Source organism: Schistocerca americana, chromosome 2 (assembly GCF_021461395.2).
Source record: "Schistocerca americana isolate TAMUIC-IGC-003095 chromosome 2, iqSchAmer2.1, whole genome shotgun sequence".
In the NCBI taxonomy this organism is placed as follows: domain Eukaryota; kingdom Metazoa; phylum Arthropoda; class Insecta; order Orthoptera; family Acrididae; genus Schistocerca; species Schistocerca americana.
In genome coordinates, this window is record NC_060120.1 from 891,248,433 (window position 1) to 891,267,953 (window position 19,521).

Genomic DNA, 19,521 nt, shown 5'->3' on the forward strand with positions numbered 1-19,521 from the left:
AGGCTGGCCAGATTAACCATTGGGTCAGACTTCGGATGCCCTGCACAACTATTTTTACTTACGATGTTGCCTCTTTTTTGATGATGTTTTGCTGATCTGCAAGGAAGACCTCTCCCCCAGAGTAGTCATTCCCACTGCATTATAGCGTGATGTTCTACATCTTCTCCACCAGCGCCATTGGGGAATTTCGTACGCTAGGAGATATGATTCTTGGCCAGGGATTGATGGTGAAATTGTCCATTTTGTTGTGTCTTGTAAGCAGTGTGCCCGACAGGAGGCAGTTCGCGTGGCGTCTCTGTCCCGCTGGCCCACTCCACACCAGCCACTGGAACACATTCATGTTGACTTTGTGGGTCCCTTCTTGAATTCCTATTGGCTCTTGGTTGAGGATGCATTTTCTTGGTTTCCTTACATTCTTACGTGTGTGTGGACATTGACTGAGATCACATTCATATGCTTTTGAGGTTTTTTTTTTATTGACAGGTTGCCTTCTACCTTAGTTTCCGATAATGACCCCAGTTCCTTATCACACCTTTCGACTGTTTTGTTCCCATTGTGGCATTCATCATGTTACGGCTCTGCCATTACACTCTCAATCAAATGGAGAGGCGGAATGCCTAGTGCATATATTCAAGAATCAAATTAAAAATTCTGTTGTGGATTCTGCCCTTCTCCGTTTTCTGAGCTCCTATCGCTTCATGCCTGTGGGTGAGGAGCCAAGCTGAGTTACTTCATGGCTGATAGCCACACATGTTCCTCCACCTTCTGTGACCCGTGTTGCACCGTCATGGTCAGGTTTGCCAGCCATTCTGCACCACAATCACTGGTGTGGGTGTGAGGATTTGGTCACCTGGCCATGTGGATACATGCCAGTGTTGTCCACTGCTGGGGACACAATCTTTGTGACATCCATATGGCTGATGGCATTCCACTTTGATCAGCTGCATCCCTGCTCACCACCAGGAGCTACCGGTTCACGAGAGCAGCCACTGTCACCACAGCCCATCCCGCCGCCCTCCACCTCAAGCCCGTCGTCCCTCTGTGGATGCACCCCCATCCCATTGGCTGCCCCCCCCCTTCACATGTAGCACCCTGGGGGTCCAGCTTTATGGCATCAGGCACTGGTCTGTCTCTGAGCTTGGGTCCACTTTTCCAGCCTGCTGTTCAAGGTGGTCTGCTTCCTCCGGCCCCTTCGTCATCATCGCCTAACCCATCATCGCCTAAGCCATCATCGCCTAAGCCATCATCGCCTAAGCCATCATCGCCTAAGCCATCATCGCCTAAGCCATCATCGCCTAAGCCATCATCGCCTAAGCCATCATCGCCTAAGCCATCATCGCCTAAGCCATCATCGCCTAAGCCATCATCGCCTAAGCCATCATCGCAAGTGGGTCCCACCCATCTCCTCCAAACTGGGACCTGACTGCTGATGATGACACAGAGATGGCAGTGGTACTCCCCCCCCCCCCCCCTCCTCCTCCTCCGACCACCACCTCACTGGTGCTGTCGTTGAGCACCACACGGGCCAGCTAGAGTCCCAGCACATTCCAGCCCTAAGCTCCGGTGCCCACCCACCACATCGTTCCAATTCTTCCATCGGTACCAGTTGCTGCTGTTCCATATCTGATTGATGTCTCTCTCATTCCACTGCCAGCATCTCCTCTGTTGATTGGGCACCCACTTCACATGAGCGAGATAGATGCTGTATCCCACTACCAGTGCATGAGAGTGTGAGTGCCGAGTGTGGATTGCCATGTATGTGCATTCAAATCAGCCGCCAACTGTATCGGTGCGGGCTGGCCACTAGAGGCTGCCAGCAGGAAGTGTACACACAGCATGGTCTCTGCCATGCTATCTACCGACAGCTCACACCTACACGGATTGTTCAATTTAATTGAAGACATTGAAATATCTCAAAAACTACACATCGGAGTAAAAAAAGTTATAATTCCAATTTTTTGTCTCGGAGGGGGACATCCAATGATACCACACATTTAGTGCAAGGGTGGCAGAGGGGCAATTTTGAAATCTTCAGTGGTAACCCCTTTTTCCTGTTGCACATTACCATTCTATGACAAAATCTACACACAGTTTATCTGGAGCATTTTCTTCATTTTACCACAGATGGTAATGTAACCAGAGGAACAGAACTGGGTACACAATTGTAATTTATGACATGCCTCCTTGAATATCCAATGATACATGGGACCTCACCTCCATGCTGCAAGGATAGGACAGGTCAGTATTTCATAACTTCCAATTGGAAACCCCATCTGCAATGTTGTATTCCTCTGACATATCAAATAGGGGACCACTCTATGCACCACTGTGGCTGTGGCTCGAGGCCAAGGCCATTCTACTTTTCCAATTAGAGCAAGTGTTCAAATATATTACCATCAACTTCAATACACTTAATGATCTACTTTTCAAATGACCATACACAGAATGTAAGCATATTTGCAGGAATGTCAACACAGGTATTACTGGTGTGGTCGACCACGTCCTCATGGCCTGTTGGCACTTGCTGATGCACCTGCCGATCCACGGACTAGTGTAAACATGATCTAATATGTCACATACTACAATTATGTAATACGCTGGGCAACCATAATTCAGAAACCACATACGTTGTTGAACATCCTAGGCAACAACCTGCTGTAGTACTGGTAGTTACTGTTACAGAAATGTTCGATATTTGTATCCATTCAATGTGCCGTCGATAAAATATGAACCAATGAGTTTGTTTCCCTCAATGCCACACCATATGTTTTCCAAGCAAGTACGTTGATGTCAACTTGCCGCAACCATTGGGGATTGTCTAGACTCCAGTGAAGCATGTTATGCCAGTTAATGCTACAATGGTTTGTGAATGTAGCCTCATCAGAAAATAGTACCTTGGCAAAAGACGTGGCGGTCGCTTGCCTTTGTTGACATGCTCATTCACAAAGCACTACCCAGTAATGGAAATCGGCACCATGAAGTTCTTGATGCTGTGACATGTTGCATATGGATGATACTTGCAGTATTGTGACAACATGACCTATGAACAAATTGAAATCACAGTGTAATTGCCGGGTGCGTATCGGTGGGTTGTTGTGCATTGCCGGAAGTACAGCTATTCCATGAGCTTCTCCTGTAACACGTTTACTTCATTTCCTTTTGCCGGTCTGTATGCTGCCATCAGACATAAAGGCGTTCAAACCTTGTGAAAGAATGAACGAGACAGCTTCCTTTGGGAAACACTCAACATATAAGGCAACAGCAGCCTCAACATTTCTCCTGCATCCTCCGTGAATCAGGATCATTTCAATTTTTCCTTCTGTGGTTGCAACATTCATCATCCACTAGTAATGTCTGTTCTCCAAATGATAGGTAGGTGTGCACGCAGTGAACACTGCTCAAGTACTGTAATGTTTTGAGCTTCCATCTGTTCTATGTCTGCACAATGCATGACCTCTGTTCACAGCATACTGCCTATTATGACACAACATAGTTTGCTACACAGCCACAGTGGTGCGTCAGGTAGGCCCCTGTTCGATATGCTGGAGGAATGCAAAGTCATGAATGGGGTTTTCAATTACAAACCCCTGCAGCACAGGAGCATGGTCCCACATGGCACTGGATATTCAAGGGCCACTGAGTAGAACGCCATAAATTATGATTTTTACCCATTTCTATTCCTCTAATATGAGAGCCATTTATGGCAAAATGAAGAAAATGCTTCAGACAAATTATATGTAGATAAAATGGAGGTTCATTTCAAACTTTCAGCCAAAAGGCATTTTTTTTAATGGGCACACACACACACACACACACACACACACACACACACACACACACACACACCCCAAACCACTGTACAGGCCATTTTTATTTCTGGGATCATATTTATATGAATCTATGGCATGCATTCATACATGTAAAATACCATATTTGGATAATTAGTACGTAAGGGTAGAATAAACACCAAGTATAAAACTGTAAAATGAATACAAAAATAGAATTGATATCAACGCCATTATACATATAACATTGGCCAAGTTGGCATTAATGCAAATCCCTGTCTATTGTGTAACTAGATAGTCAGTTTGGACTGCAATTCAATGGTCAGCCAATGTATCAAGACTAATTAGACAATTTTTCACACAGTAGATGGAGAGACTCCAAACTGAATTAATCAATTAAAACACTGTTAAAGTTTTGAATGTACATCTCATTTTGTGCCTCAGTCTATTCACTACGTATATTGTCAGGATGTTTTGTCATAAGTGTATATCTCAATTTCTTCTAGAATGTTAAATAATCTACCTTTTTGTGCTTTACGAAGAATGGTGCTGTCTTTATCAATGTCATAATCAGAATGCTTGTATTCTCTTAAATGAGCACTGAATGATGATGGACTGGCTTCACTAATATTAATATGTTCACTAGTTTCTCTCTTTCTCCAACATAAATTTTATCACATTAACTGCATGTTATTTTACGTACTCCTGATTGGCCCTTATCTATGTTTTGTATCACACATGATCTTACAATGTTATCCATTCTGAACCCAATTTACAACCTTGTTTTTATTTTTAAACAAATGACTTATACCAGAAATGCGACCTCAATACTGCAAGGTTATGAACTTATCTTTTTCTACTTTCTTGCTCCTTCCTAACATGAGTTGATTTCTATTTTTGATTCTATTTTTAACATATTTTACAATTTCAGGCTCTTTATATATTCTACTCATACATACTAATTGTCCAAATGTGGTATTTTACATACGTAAATGCACTTCATAGATGCATATAAAAATTATCTCAGAAACAACGAAAGACATGTAATATAGACTCTTTGGCCTGTCACTTCCTAAAAAGTGACGATAGTAGCATATACAGCAACCCATTTACTGTGACACAGGATGCTTTTCATGTTCTAACATATTAACACAGACACGAGTACAATTGTGTTCTAGGTATCCAAATGTTTGTTTTCTTTCTAGAAGAACTCTGACTTTAACGTCACAAAGAATTTATAAGTCACGTGAATCACAATGGTAGGGCTCAGGTTTTTAGGTTAAAAAAAATTATTTTTTAAAATATTTGAAATATATGGCAAAAGAGTAAAAATATTTAATTATGATTCAGTTAATTTACATGAATGAATGTAATTTATGGTATGCTTCACTGCTTGTTGAATTCATCATGCAGTTGTCCATCACAAATAACTGACAGTTATCTTAAAACACTGGCTTATAGTGAGAAAATGAGTGCTCCACATCACATGATGTCTGTCTAGCAAACTTACAGCATAACACATTGCTATGCCAAGTTATTTTTTAGCACTGTCTCACTTAACATTTACCGAAGGATTCCAACTGAAGTTGCATCTTTTTGTCCAGTACATTAATTACTGAGGTAAAACCAGCAAAATTTTCAATATAATACTGGACTGCATCAAGCCAACTTTCCCAGGTGTGGGTGATAGTGGTACATTGGGATTTTCAGTCTGAATAAATTAATTCTCCTCGGCAGCTTAATGAACATTCTTTTCCATTAGAAATTAAATTATCCATTTAGGATATACTGCTCCAGTTTCTTCACAATATGAGTAAACCAAGTGCAGTGCATTTAAAATGGATCATTTAAGGTTCACTAATGATAACACAAGCCACTGCCTTCTTCATATACTCTGCGGCATCTGTTATCAACAGCAAAATGTTGTCAAACTTCATACCACCTGGCCACAAAATTTGTGTTCTTCCATTAAATAATCTTGCAACCATCGCAGGGTTTGCAGTAGTCATTCTCGGCTTGTTAGAAGAAAACATTTCTTCTGGATCATCCTGTTTTTTAATACTCCAACAATGACATTCCCGACTTTCCTGCCAGCAGAGTTTGAAGTCTTGTCTAACGTAAAGCAAATTATCTCTTTTTTTTCACAGTGAACAAATTTGTCAAGTTTGTTGGTAACATTTCAGAAGATATTCAGGTATGCCAAGATTTGAATATTTGGAGAAAAACTTACTTAACACTGCATTATTTATGATAGAAAGAGGTTTATCGGTCAATACAATGTCACCTTCATAATAAGCCAAAAATGTATTAGATCCTATAGAAGAACCTGGAACTAATCACTAATTAGCAATTGTTTTTTCATCAGGCACAAAACTGCAGTGATATGTTTCATGCCCTCCAGGTGTTGTGTAACCTGCGATCGTTGTTCAGCCTTCACTGCTTTCCCACATGGTTGGCAGAACAGGACACACACGTCTGGACTAAAATTATCCTTAACTTCCACAACACACAGCTGCAGATGACAACAACTTGTTGCTTTTACTTTTGATATTGCAGTACTGCCTTGCACTTCAAAGCTCCATAAATTAACAAGTCAATGAGTTGGGAGGGAGGTGAGAGACGCAGTACAATATGGCTACGAATATGGAAATTCCAGGCTTCTATGGCATTTGTGACCAATGGCGGTAAACACACACCAGCATGCTGATATGAAGAAACAGAATAACATACACTACGTATTAATGGCAACAAATATTTGCATTAAGATTAAATAGCCCACATATTCTTCCTCTTTCAAGCACAACAAAACAGAAATGATATAAACTGAAAGATCAAGCATATTGATAAAAGAAGTAAATATGTGCTAATAACTGGAAAAAAAACAGAAATTTTCGTAATTACAGAAATTTTTTAAAATATGCATTTGCATAAAAATATTTAGCTAAAAACCCAAGACTTAGTAATTGATATAAAGATAAATAATGTAAGTAGACATGTTTCTGCTCTTACGTGTATGACATTGTCATGTCTATGAACATAAAAGAGTTTTTAATGATATTTATAATTAAATGCTTCCCTGGGGACGGCACTCAGTTCAGGTAGTTCGTGCACCTATGTTGACCATCATACTGCGGTGGTGTAATGGTTAGCATAACTGCCTAGCAAGCAAGAAGACCCGGGTTCGAGTCCCGGCCACAGCACAAATTTTAATTCATTTCGTCTGCTTCGATCATTATCGTAGATAATAAAAGTGTTTGCTGTCTGTTTTATCAGATGCCAGTATCTGAATACTGGTTTGGCTATTAAACATTTAAAGTGCTGTTCATGGGTTTAAAAGCTATCCTTCAACAAATATTTACAACTTGCAGAGCACTAGGGATACAATTTTCAAAACTATGTGCATAAGAAGTAAGAACAGACCAAATCAAATGAAAATAAGTGGCTCGTCTGTGACAATAATAAGGACACCTGATTAGGAACAGAAAATAATGCCACAAGTAGCAGTACTTGCAGATTAGGATATCTGAAGATACTCACAGTAATACGAGGGAGGTTTGAAAAGTTCTCTGAATGGAATAGAAAAAAGTACTTACATCACTGCAACTTTTTTTTTATTTTTCATTGTAATCTCCTTGTAGATTAATACACTTGGTCCAACGATGTTCCAGTGCCTTGATTCCGTCTCGAAAATGAGTTTCCTCCAGGCCTGCAAAATAGTTGTCAACTCCGGCTATCAATTCTTCGTTTCAAGTGAATCTTCATCCAGTTTTAGGAAGAGATGGAAGTCTGATGGAGCCATATCAGGTGAATAAAATGGGTGTGACAACAATTCATACCTTAGTTCATGTAATTTTTCCATGGCGACAGCACATGTGTGCGGGCGCACATTGTCTTTATGTCAAGAGTCGCGGCACCCATCTTGCTTATAATTTGTTCTTTTCTAATTCTTCAATTAAAATGCGATATACCATTTCAGATGACATCTGGCAAGCATGAGCAATTTCATGCACTTTCAATTGGCGGGTCCTCCATTACCATTTTGTGCACTCTTGCAATGATTTCTGGAGTAGTGACACATCTTGGCCGATCACTGCACATATTATTATCTAAGTTTTCCCGACCAAATTTAAATTCATTTGTCCACTTGGCAACAGTTGAATATGAAGGAGCAGAGTCCCCCAGTGTATACTGGAAATCCTTTGCTTTCGTACCTTTCTTTACGAAGTACTTAATCACTGCTCGAATCTCTATTTTTTTCTATCTTCGCAAATCACTACGTGGGAACAACAACAGAGCCACGTCACCTCCACAGCCCTCTTCCAAGAGCACTGACGTGACACATGTTTACAGGCAACAGTCCAATGAATATCTTGTTAACAACTAGTTGTGCTAGTGCTGTTCTCTCATGGTGATTCCGAGAACTTTTCAAACCACCCTTGTAATTATTTTGCAGATAAGACCCTGTGCCAATGTCAGTATCCCCAGAGTATCTGCAGATATCCACAACAATAACAACTTTGTGGACATAGTTGAAGGAACTCGGGGTTCTGAGCAGCTTTTCCAAACTCTACCCCTTCTCCTAAATGTCATCAGTCCTTTTCCAACATCCCTTTTATTCCCCTTGAACCCTTTTGCCGGAAGGACCCACTGGCTCCTGAAGTTTGCAAACTTGAATACCTTTCACACGAACGTTCTCCTACTGGCACTTGGTGAGTAGATTTTTTATCCATCCAATCACATTATATTTTGAAACACTGACGGTTTTCATTAGTGTAAATATTATGATTGTTCAACAACAATAAAATTAAGAATAAAGACAATGATAACAGCACCAACAACAGTAACAACAGTAACAACAGCAGCAGCAGCAAGAACTGTTGTTGTTGTTGTTGTTGTTACTATTTTCGGACTAACTGCCATTATATTAGCTTGAATGTGCAGTGTCCTGGAAACAACAGATTTATTATCATCATCTGTAACTAATTCTTCCTGGTTTTCTAGAACTTTTTCATTTGCATTCCCTTTCCTATTTACTAGCAGCTGCATTTCTTTGGAGTCATTCCTGTTTCAATAGCAGTAATACATTTATACAATTATCAAAAGCTACCATAAAACTACATGCAGACTGTTTTATGACAATAATCCATCCACTGGACTTTTCATTTCATGGTCTGACTTCTGTTTAAACTTTTAATGTGCAGTTGGATCCTAGTATTCACTCAAGACCACCTATTTGAACTGAACTGTTTACTAAAACTTCAGTGTTAATTATTTCAAAGAATAATATAAGAAGAATATTAATTAATCACCTGTACCAAGAAGTTGTTTACGTCACCCAAACCCAGTCACGAACATGAATGGGGAATCACTCTAGTGGTGAATGGGCCCCAAATGGGGAAATTCACCAACATACGAGACTTTGACAAAGGGCAGGTTGTTGAGGATAGGCAGCAATCTATGGCGCTGTGGTGAATATAATGACACAGTACAATGTTGGTGCAGGCAGAACTAGCTTTGGACCATACTGTTCGGCTCAAATTGTGGAACATGTGGCTTCACAGCAGAAAACTCCTACATGTTTCCAAGTAGGCCCAACGCTATCAATTCTGACTGATTGGAGTGTAGATCTATGGAAACATTTTTTAATATTACACTGAATTAACATGCATTTGATAAATGACCTCTTTGAGTATCAAATAACAGCATGCAAGATGGGACTGTAACTTGTACCACAGCTTCATACAGCTTTCCAACTCTGTGGAAATATTTTACAGAAAATTTCACAAATTTCATTTCAGTAATTATGACAGTTGTAACCTACAGAATTTATTAAGAATATGACACGCTAAGTTGCATTAAATATAGTCATGACTTGTCTCTATGTTTTTATTCTACGGAATATAAATTAGGAGATCCCATTTCAGCAGACAAAAACTCAGGACTGGCACATGCCTATCATCAGAGCTTTGGCTTACTGAGTGGGTTAAGGCAGTTAAAAATTTTTAATGCTCACAAATGCATATAAAACACTATGATGTGGATGATGGACTTGCAGAAGCCATAGAAATGCAAATAGAATCTCTTATCCACACAGACCTCTAACCACAGGCAGCATGAGTGTAGCAACTGTTGTTAAGAATAGTGTTACAAGAGCAAAAGAAAAATAGAGTAATTAATATGAGAAACATTTTGAATTTAGATAAAGGTTAAAATACAGCCAACTGAAAAAGCCTCATGAACTAACTGAATAATTATTCACTTTAACAGAAAAGGTCCATTTTTGTTCTGGAGAAAATGGGGTAGAATGAATGAATGAAAAATTATTAATTTGTATGAAGGTATGTCAGTGCTGAAAATGCTTACTAACGACAGGGTAGAGGTTTGTACTCCACTGTTTCCAATTGCTAAAGCTTATTATTTCCAACTTATCAGCTGTAATTCCACTCCTTGTCAGATTTCAGTGTGCTGTACCAGTCTAACTGCTCTATTGAAGAAGGCATAGTGGATTCCATCTCTGATATTATATTTTCTAAGTGGGAAGTTTATTCCAGATTCAATCCATCTAGGTTTCCTATTCATAAGAAAGTTGCAACAGTCAGCTACAATTAACTATAAAAACATATTTCTTTCACTGTCATCTCATCTACACTTTAACAACGATTTTCTAGATGCTGGAAGCTGATAAACAGGGTGATTCACAAATATATGCAAGCATTTTAATATGTTAGTCTACAAATAAAACTAAAGAAAAATGTTCATATAAACATAGGTCCGCAAATGTTTAGTTACGGAGTTACGGCTAATAAAAGATTTTGCCTGAAATTTAGCAACTTCGCTGATATCAAGCCATTGCAAAACTGTACAAAGTTAAAGCAAAGCACGATTTCCCTATTTTTTTTGTTATTGATCTGTGACTGTAACAAAACATGTCCCAGACATGTATATGTATTAGTTTTGCAGAACACCCAGAGAAGCAAAGAAGTAATTTTGTAAAATTTTTAATTTATTAACTACTTGACCCAATATGTTTTTTAAATTCTAGACAACTGCACAAAGTTTTCAACAGAACTTGTAGAGAATTTAATTTTGGAAAAATGATGGTAATAATGTTAACTGAAACTGTATGAATGTGTCAGATAATCTGCTTTTATTAACACCATAACACAAGAGAATTCATGTTAAACTGGAAAAAAAACAAAGCTCAGTGTTCAGGAAGTTGATAGTATACATACAATTTCACAATATATTCACAATAAATGTTTAAAAATGTCTCCACCGAGTTCTATGCATTTAGCTGCACTTGTATGAACAGATTTTGTTGCTCGTTTAAGTTTCACAGGGTTGTTCTTAATTTTGACTACTGCATTCTGGAAAACTACTGCAGATACACATCTGGGACACTTTTTATTAGATTCACCAGACCAATAACAACAAAATAAATGTAAATCTTGTTTTACTTTAACCTCGCACAGTCTTGCGATGGCTTGATATTAGTGAAGTTGCTGAATTTCAGGCAAAATATTTTATTAGCCGTACCTCCGTAACCAAACATTAGCGGACCTATGTTTACTTTTTCTTTAGTTTTACTAGTAGAATAGCACATTAAAATATTTGCGCATCTTCATGAATCACCCTGTTTATATACTTTCTTCCATTCTTCCTGGGACATGGTGAAAAGTTCTGTACATGTTCTGTAATAGTTTCATGAGTTTATTAACTAGAACTGAATCAAGATCCAAATCAAGTCCCTGAGCCAGCATTCAAATTCATCTAACTGCATTTCATAATATCACCATATTGTGCTTTCATTATATGAACAGACACGTTACACTCTGAAATAGATTAATGACTGCCCTGCAATTTTTCAGGCTTGTATACTGGGCTCCGTTGCTTGAGGAACTGTAGTAGTTGTCTACAAGAACAAAATCACTGTGACAGACAAAATTAAATAAATGAAATGGGTTGAAATAGGCTTGGATAGGCGCTAACAAACAGCATCAGTTTTAAAGATGTTAGCTCCTTTTTTCTGAAACAAATTCAAAGACCTCCCCAAAAATTCTAGTGATTTAGTTACAATGCTGCCCTTCCAATTTAAAAACTGTCTCTCATCACAAAACATGATAAATAATCTAATAGGAAATAACTTTCTGCAGAGGGCATGTTGTGTAACATAACAGCATATAAAATTACCAAAAAAACTATATAACAAGGATAATTCCTGGATGGTGCAAGATGTAAAATAAAGGGAAGGCCACCACTCATCTATATTTGATTGAAGTATAGTGAACAGAAACAAACAGAAAACTATTTACACGAGCTTTCCGAGGTCTTACTGTTTCTCTAGAAACGGAACAAGCATAAGCACACAGACACACAGATAATGAAACATTCCCCCCCCCCCCCCCTCTCCACCACAGACACGTGTTGCCACTATACAGCACAACCCCCCACCCCCCCCCCCCACCCCACCCCATCCCATTTTCAAGGTATTCTGTGAAAGAGACAGATACAATTTCACTTTACAAATGCTCTCAGAATACACTATTTTATTAATGGTAAGATACGACTGCTAATGAGATGAACAAATTATAGATAACTTTCATTAGCTTCATAAGACAAATCTGGCTATAATAATACCAACTATAAATGTCATTCAGATGGAAATTACATTTTTAATTATTTCTTTTCCCAAAGTTAGTACCAATAACAGGAAAAGAATTATTTTGAAGTTATTGCTGTCCTTTCTAGTACAGATAAAAATAATACAATTATAAATGAAAACCGCTAGTTCGGAAATCACAGACCCTTTTTGAAGTCAGATAAACTTACATTTCAATAAATATTGATCCAAAAGGTAGTACACCACCAAGGATAACAATTACTGCAGGTTCCATGAACCACTTCTTTTCAGGTATTGGACGTGGGACAGCATTGATACGACATGGATAGTCGGGCTGCCCAGCAAGATTTCTACCCAGTACAGTGCCAACAAGGGTCAATGGTAATATGACAAATATGCATATGCAAGTCACAGCAACCTGGAAACAAGAACAACATCCTCATTCCACATGAAAATTAATATGAATTAACTAAGCTACATATTATTCATCATAAACATTAAATTTGAAGAATTTTTCTACATATTTGACATAATTATTTGAACAGTGTATTGTATAAATATTTTTGAATCAAAATAGCAGCTATAGTTGAACAGATCAGAATTTGCTTTCCTCTTTCTTGCGATAATCATCAACAGACAATGTTCTCAATGTTATAACAAGAACAATTAGGATCACATCAACAGCAGACAATGAATTTGCTTTCCTCTTTCTTGCGATAATCATCAACAGACAATGTTCTCAATGTTATAACAAGAACAATTAGGATCACATCAACAGCAGACAATGCACTGTCTTCTTGTATGACACAAAGCAATAGATGGCTTCAGTGTTGTACACGTTTTTTCATTATCTACAAATTTGACAACCACTCTAATGTAATTCTGCATAGCAGTCCATCTTTTAAAAAAGTACTCTTTATGAATACTAAGACATTTGAGTTGTACAATAACATTTACTCTAAGTCTACATCAGAAATAATATTAGGTACAACTACGTAAATGATAGAGAGTTATTGCTTGGTGTCGGCACAACACAGATCAACCCTCAAACGGATGCATCCTTTTTTTAAAACACAAGTAGGCATGTGGCATACTCTGTACACATGCCAAGAATAACTGTCTTTATGTTACAAAGGTAAATGTGTATGAGCAATATCACAATTTGATCTTAGTTCAATTAAACAATGAAAAAAATAAAGTTACATTATATGAGCTAGATCACTGTTTAATAATAAAAAATAATAAAATCAACTTCCATTAGATCACTCTATTGCGACGTACAAAAGTTGCACCACAGTAATTACCCATACAAATCATTTAATACTACTGCTGCAGTAGATCCCATCCAATGCCTTATTCAATTGCTAATTACCTTGAAAACAATTGCCTCATTGTCAGATTGTGCTGTTAGCTCAGAATGTAGGTCATTTTCTTCCGTATTTTTTTTCTCATCTAGTGCACTCTCTATTTCATACTACTGCTGTTCACTAGGACATATGGCAACACAACATATCACAGAGTTAGCAGAAGCAATAATGAACAGATACAGACTCGCAATTTTAAAACAACAATGGAATGGTACAGGACAGTGTTATTCGTCGTTGGTACACTTATACACAGGTGTGCCTGCTTGAAGGTTAACAGCACAAACTCAATCATATTAATTTCATCTTTTCATGATAACTGTTACATTTATTTTAAAATAATGTCATTGGATCTATGAGCTGTTTTGACTACAGTATAATTTACAGAGAACTGCTCAAAATATGAGTCACACAGTTATGAAAACATTAACATTTATATGAAAAATGAAAACAATCGGGGAAGTTTACACATTAAACCAAATAACAACAAGCAGCACAGCAGATATAGAATGACTTCCTATGTGTCTAAAAGTTACATCTTGAAAATGTAGTAATATTTGCGAACATATAATTTCACATTATACGTAATTTTTGAATTTTGTTTCAAATCTTATGTTTTTAACTAAGATTCTCTAAACTATATAGAACTGATAATACCAATGCAATTACAACTTAGGAACAGTTATTTCAATGGAGAGTGTAATATCGGGGGGCTACCAAAACTGAACGCTTGAAATACTCAAAACATAGAAGCTCTTACTGTTTGTAGCATGTAGCGAGTTCACAAATCATGTATTCAAATTTGGCAGTTTTCTTTAACATTCTCATACTCCTGTTGACTGACAAATTTACTTTAATATTTTACAGCTATAGCAATGCAATGTTTGGTAACGTAGTTAAAGTTAATCAGCAGCTAACCTGCATGTCATGATAGAATTCAACACTGTAGAAATCACAATGCATTTATCAGTGAGAAACATTCGCAGGAAATATATCAGAATACAACACTAAATATGAGCAATGTGTGGCAACGGGTCAAGTGCAGTGGCGTCTAACAATACCCAATGTGCCATGTCACTGACATTTTGAAATGTCGGGTATTCTGTCTGATATAAGCATCGTTCTTGAACAACATTTTGACAATGTTACTTCTTGTCTTCATCAGGTGCTACCTGAGACTGCTCGTTGAATGGAACGGGTCGAGTATTTATATCTATGCTTTTCCCCTCCATGGTAGGTTACCGGTGTTCTATTAGCAGTCTGCTCCCACTAGCAGTGTCCTTAGGTGTTTCCTCTTCAGTCCAGAGTGCTTGCCTGGGGGCAGGTGTTCTGTTTTTAGTCTACTGCAAATCCAGATGTTCTCTCTGTGGTCTGCTGCCACTAGAAATGTTCTCTGGTGTTCCCTCTTCAGTCTGGTGCACCAGGCCAAGTGCTGGTGTTTCAGCATGTCACTTGCACCCATCTACATACTGGTGTTCTGTTTTTGGTCCAATGGAGTAAGCACCCTGCAATGTTCCATCTTTGGTCCGGATGAAGGGTGTTCTATTTGGTGTTTGTTTTCCATGTCCGCACACTCAGTTTTTTTGCGGAGTTCTGCTGCTGTCCCCATTGCATTTTCACAACTCCAGTGTAGGGTCCCAGGCTCTGCTGAGGTGGTACCCAGAGTCACAATTCATGAGGTTCTCTGTCACCCTCATCTCTGTAGACACTCTTATTACACTGTCCCAGTATCTGAGGGTCACTATCAGAACTCTCAATTCATAACAATGCATGAAACGATTGAGTTCCAGGCCGCACTTAGCAATAGCCAATTTAGCTGCCTGTCTTAGACACTTGTAGTAAGAGTGGACTGCAAGTGGAAAACAAGGATGGTGGGTTGGTTGGTTGTTTTGGGGAAGGAGACCAGACAGCGAGGTCATCGGTCTCATCAGATTAGGGAAGGGCGGGGAAGGAAGTCGGCTGTGCCCTTTGAAAGGAACCATCCCGGCATTTGCCTGGAGCGATTTAGGGAAGTCACGGAAAACCGAATCAGGATGGCCGGACGCGGGATTGAACCGTCGTCCTCCCGAATGCGAGTCCAGTGTCTAACCACTGCGCCACCCCGCTCGGTTAAAACAAGGATGCTGCTAGCAGGAGTGGACTGCCTCTAACCTTATATTCCACTCAATGAGCCATCTCAGGTAGCATCAGATGATAATAACAAGTCAAACTGTTGAAATATCATGCAAGAATGATGCTGATCTCTGGCAGAATACCGGACACCTCAACATGTCAACAATCAGGGAAGTCTGAAGGATTACATTTGCCACGTTATTATTTGTGAGAACTTTCTGGTAACAATTGATGCATTATGTGTCTCAATATCCATTGATAATGGGAGTGGTATAAAGGGAGATTCTGTAACTAAAATGCATACCTTAAGAGCTGTGATCACTTGTTCAGCAGAAGAGATGTGTTTCACAGTAGCAAAGATGAAGTGCTCATACCTCTTAAGGTATAGATTTTAGAGTCCAGGTCTGTACTAGCCCCTCCCAAAATATAGAAAGCAAAGAGTTTGCAGTACAGTAAGTTCACTGTAAGAAGTATCAGAACAATTTTTGCTTATAACTTTCAACTCTGTCATTTCCACACCAGAGTTCTTACCTCAAATTGATACATTTACCCTTCTCCGCCACCCATTAAAGTTTTTAATATCATCACAGAATCGCCCTGTAACCAAATTTTTATTCTACAGCATCAAAACACAAGGGGGAACATTACCTGCAACTCTTAGGCAACAACCTACCAACCAGCAACAAACTGACAAGTAACTGATCATTGTCAATAAATTTATGTTTAAATTTGTTATGAAGACTGAAACAATGACCTGATACATGGTGGACAGGTAACAATAGAAAACAAAATGCAGTAGGAACACTGATGCTTCTTGTTAACGATGGTGGTGGTGATGACGACGACAAGTATGAGATTCAGCACTCTCATACACTTGTCACCAAGGTTGGCATGAACTGTACAGCAATTCCTTTTAAAACATTTTCATTTACAAACCTATTAACCTAATTAATTCTGATCACCTGTCATGATTCTTTATTAATTGGGATTGTCTGCCATATCTTTAAAATCTTTGAAAGAATACTCCAGGATCGCCTCTCCAGTACCATAGAACCCTACCTAATCCCCCAACAAGCAGGTTTCCGCCCAGGGAAAAGCACTACATCTCAGGTAATTAACCTCACGCAGCTGATTGAAGACGGCTATGAGAACCGGAAAATAACCGGTGTCGCCTTTATAGACTTGACAGCCGCATATGACACCGTCAACTTACGTCTGCTAATGAAGGAGCTGTATGCCATTACCAGGGACTTTAAATTCACATCCACAGTTAGAAGTCTGTTAGAGAACCGTAGGTCCTCTGTGGAATTCCAAGGGATGCATAGCAGGTGGCGGGCCCAGAAAAATGGTCTCCCTCAGGGCAGCGTACTGGCACCCTTACTTTTTAACATATACACCAACGATCAACCACTGCCAGCTGGTATGGAAAACTATATCTACGCCGACGACGGTGCTATGGCCGTACAGGGTGACTCCTTTGAGGATGTTGAGACAAAGCTCATGGATGCGCTAGACATGCTCTGTCAGTATTACGCCGACAATCAACTCAAGCCAAACCCTAGCAAAACACAAGTTTGCGCCTTCCATCTCCGTAACAAACAGGCATCCCGTTAGCTGCGTGTCTTCTGGAAGGACACACTCCTCCAACACTGCGTTAACCCCAAATACCTAGGAGCAACCCTAGACAGGGCTCTGACGTATAAACAGCACTGTATTAACACCAAAATGAAGGTGAGCGGCAGAAATAATATTCTTCGGAAAATAACGAACACCTCCTGGGGCGCAAAGCCAGAGGTAGTGAGGACCACAGCACTAGCAGTTTGCTTCCCAGCAGGCGAATATGCAAGCAGTGTCTGGTACAACTCTACCCACGCTAAACAGGTCGACATTGCCCTGAACGAGACCTGCAGGCTCGTCACTGGATGTCTGAAACCGACGCCAACAGACAAGCTCTACCATCTTGCTGGGATTGCACCTCCTGCAGTGCGAAGAGAAGCGGCAGCCTATAGTGAAAGAGCGAGGGCTGAGATGGCAGAGAGCCACCTCCTCCACAAAACTCAGCCAGCCACCAAACACTTGAAATCTAGACGCAGTTTTCTCAGAGCAACCGAAGATTTTAGCGACCAACCTGGATCTAGGGTGGAGAGATGGAAGTGGTCGGGAGAAGGGCACTGGATGGAACCAAAGGAAGAAATGGCACCAGGCTATGATGAGGACTGGGTGGTCTGGAGATCACTAAACAGGCTACGCACCAACACTGCACGGTCAAGAGATAACCTTCTGAAGTGGGGGTATTCTACAACATCTAATCTCTGCGACTGTGGAGAGGTGCAGATGACCCAGCACATGTATAACTGCCCTGAATGTCCTTCACACTGCACTTTAGAGGATCTAATGTTGGCAACCCCAAATGCTGTCGATTTAGCCCGCTTATGGGCCAAATGCCTATAACATTTTGTTTCTGTGCACACACGCACACGCTATAATAGAGGGAAACATTCCACGTAGGAAAAATATATCTAAAAACAAAGATGATGTGACTTACCAAATGAAAGTGCTGGCAGGTCGACAGACACACAAACAAACACAAACACACACACAAAATTCAAACTTTCGCAACAAACTGTTGCCTCATCAGGAAAGAGGGAAGGAGAGGGAAAGACGAAAGGATGTGGGATTTAAGGGAGAGGGTAAGGAGTCATTCCAATCCCGGGAGCGGAAAGACCTACCTTAGGTGGAAAAAAGGACGGGTATACACTCGCACACACACACACACACACACACACACACACACACACATATCCATCCACACATATACACACACAAGCAGACATATTTAAAGACAAAGAGTTTGGGCAGAGATGTCAGTCGAGGCAGAAGTGCAGAGGCAAAGATGTTGTTGAATGACAGGTGAGGTACGAGTGGCGGCAACTTGAAATTAGCGGAGATCCATCCTCCATGAAATCCTCCCCACTCCACCAAGAGTGTCTTTCCGCCGTCCACCTAACCTCCGTAACCTCTTAGTTCATCCCTATGAAATCCCCAAACCACCTTCCCTACCCTCTGGCTCCTACCCTTGTAACCGCCCCCGGTGTAAAACCTGTCCCATGCACCCTCCCACCACCACCTACTCCAGTCCTGTAACCCGGAAGGTGTACACAATCAAAGGCAGAGCCACGTGTGAAAGCACCCACGTGATCTACCAACTGACCTGCCTGCACTGTGACGCATTCTATGTGGGAATGACCAGCAACAAACTGTCCATTCGCATGAATGGACACAGGCAGACAGTGTTTGTTGGTAGTGAGGATCACCCTGTGGCTAAACATGCCTTGGTGCACGGCCAGCACATCTTGGCACAGTGTTACACCGTCCGGGTTATCTGGATACTTCCCACTAACACCAACCTATCCGAACTCCGGAGATGGGAACTTGCTCTTCAATATATCCTCTCTTCCCGTTATCCACCAGGCCTCAATCTCCGCTAATTTCAAGTTGCCGCCACTCATACCTCACCTGTCATTCAACATCTTTGCCTCTGCACTTCTGCCTCGACTGACATCTCTGCCCAAACTCTTTGTCTTTAAATATGTCTGCTTGTGTGTGGATGGATATGTGTGTGTGTGTGTGTGTGTGTGTG

The 19,521-nt window shown here is 40.0% G+C and overlaps 1 protein-coding gene across 1 annotated transcript in view; it reads right to left on the reverse strand.

Moving 5' to 3' along the window:
* Positions 1–19,521, reverse strand: part of LOC124595827 (transmembrane 9 superfamily member 3) — a 111,263-nt gene that overhangs the window by 37,474 nt on the left and 54,268 nt on the right. The window contains exon 8 of the mRNA XM_047134725.1: positions 12,615–12,823. Within this exon, the coding sequence (XP_046990681.1) occupies positions 12,615–12,823 (209 nt within the window). The remainder of the gene's footprint in view (positions 1–12,614; positions 12,824–19,521) is intronic.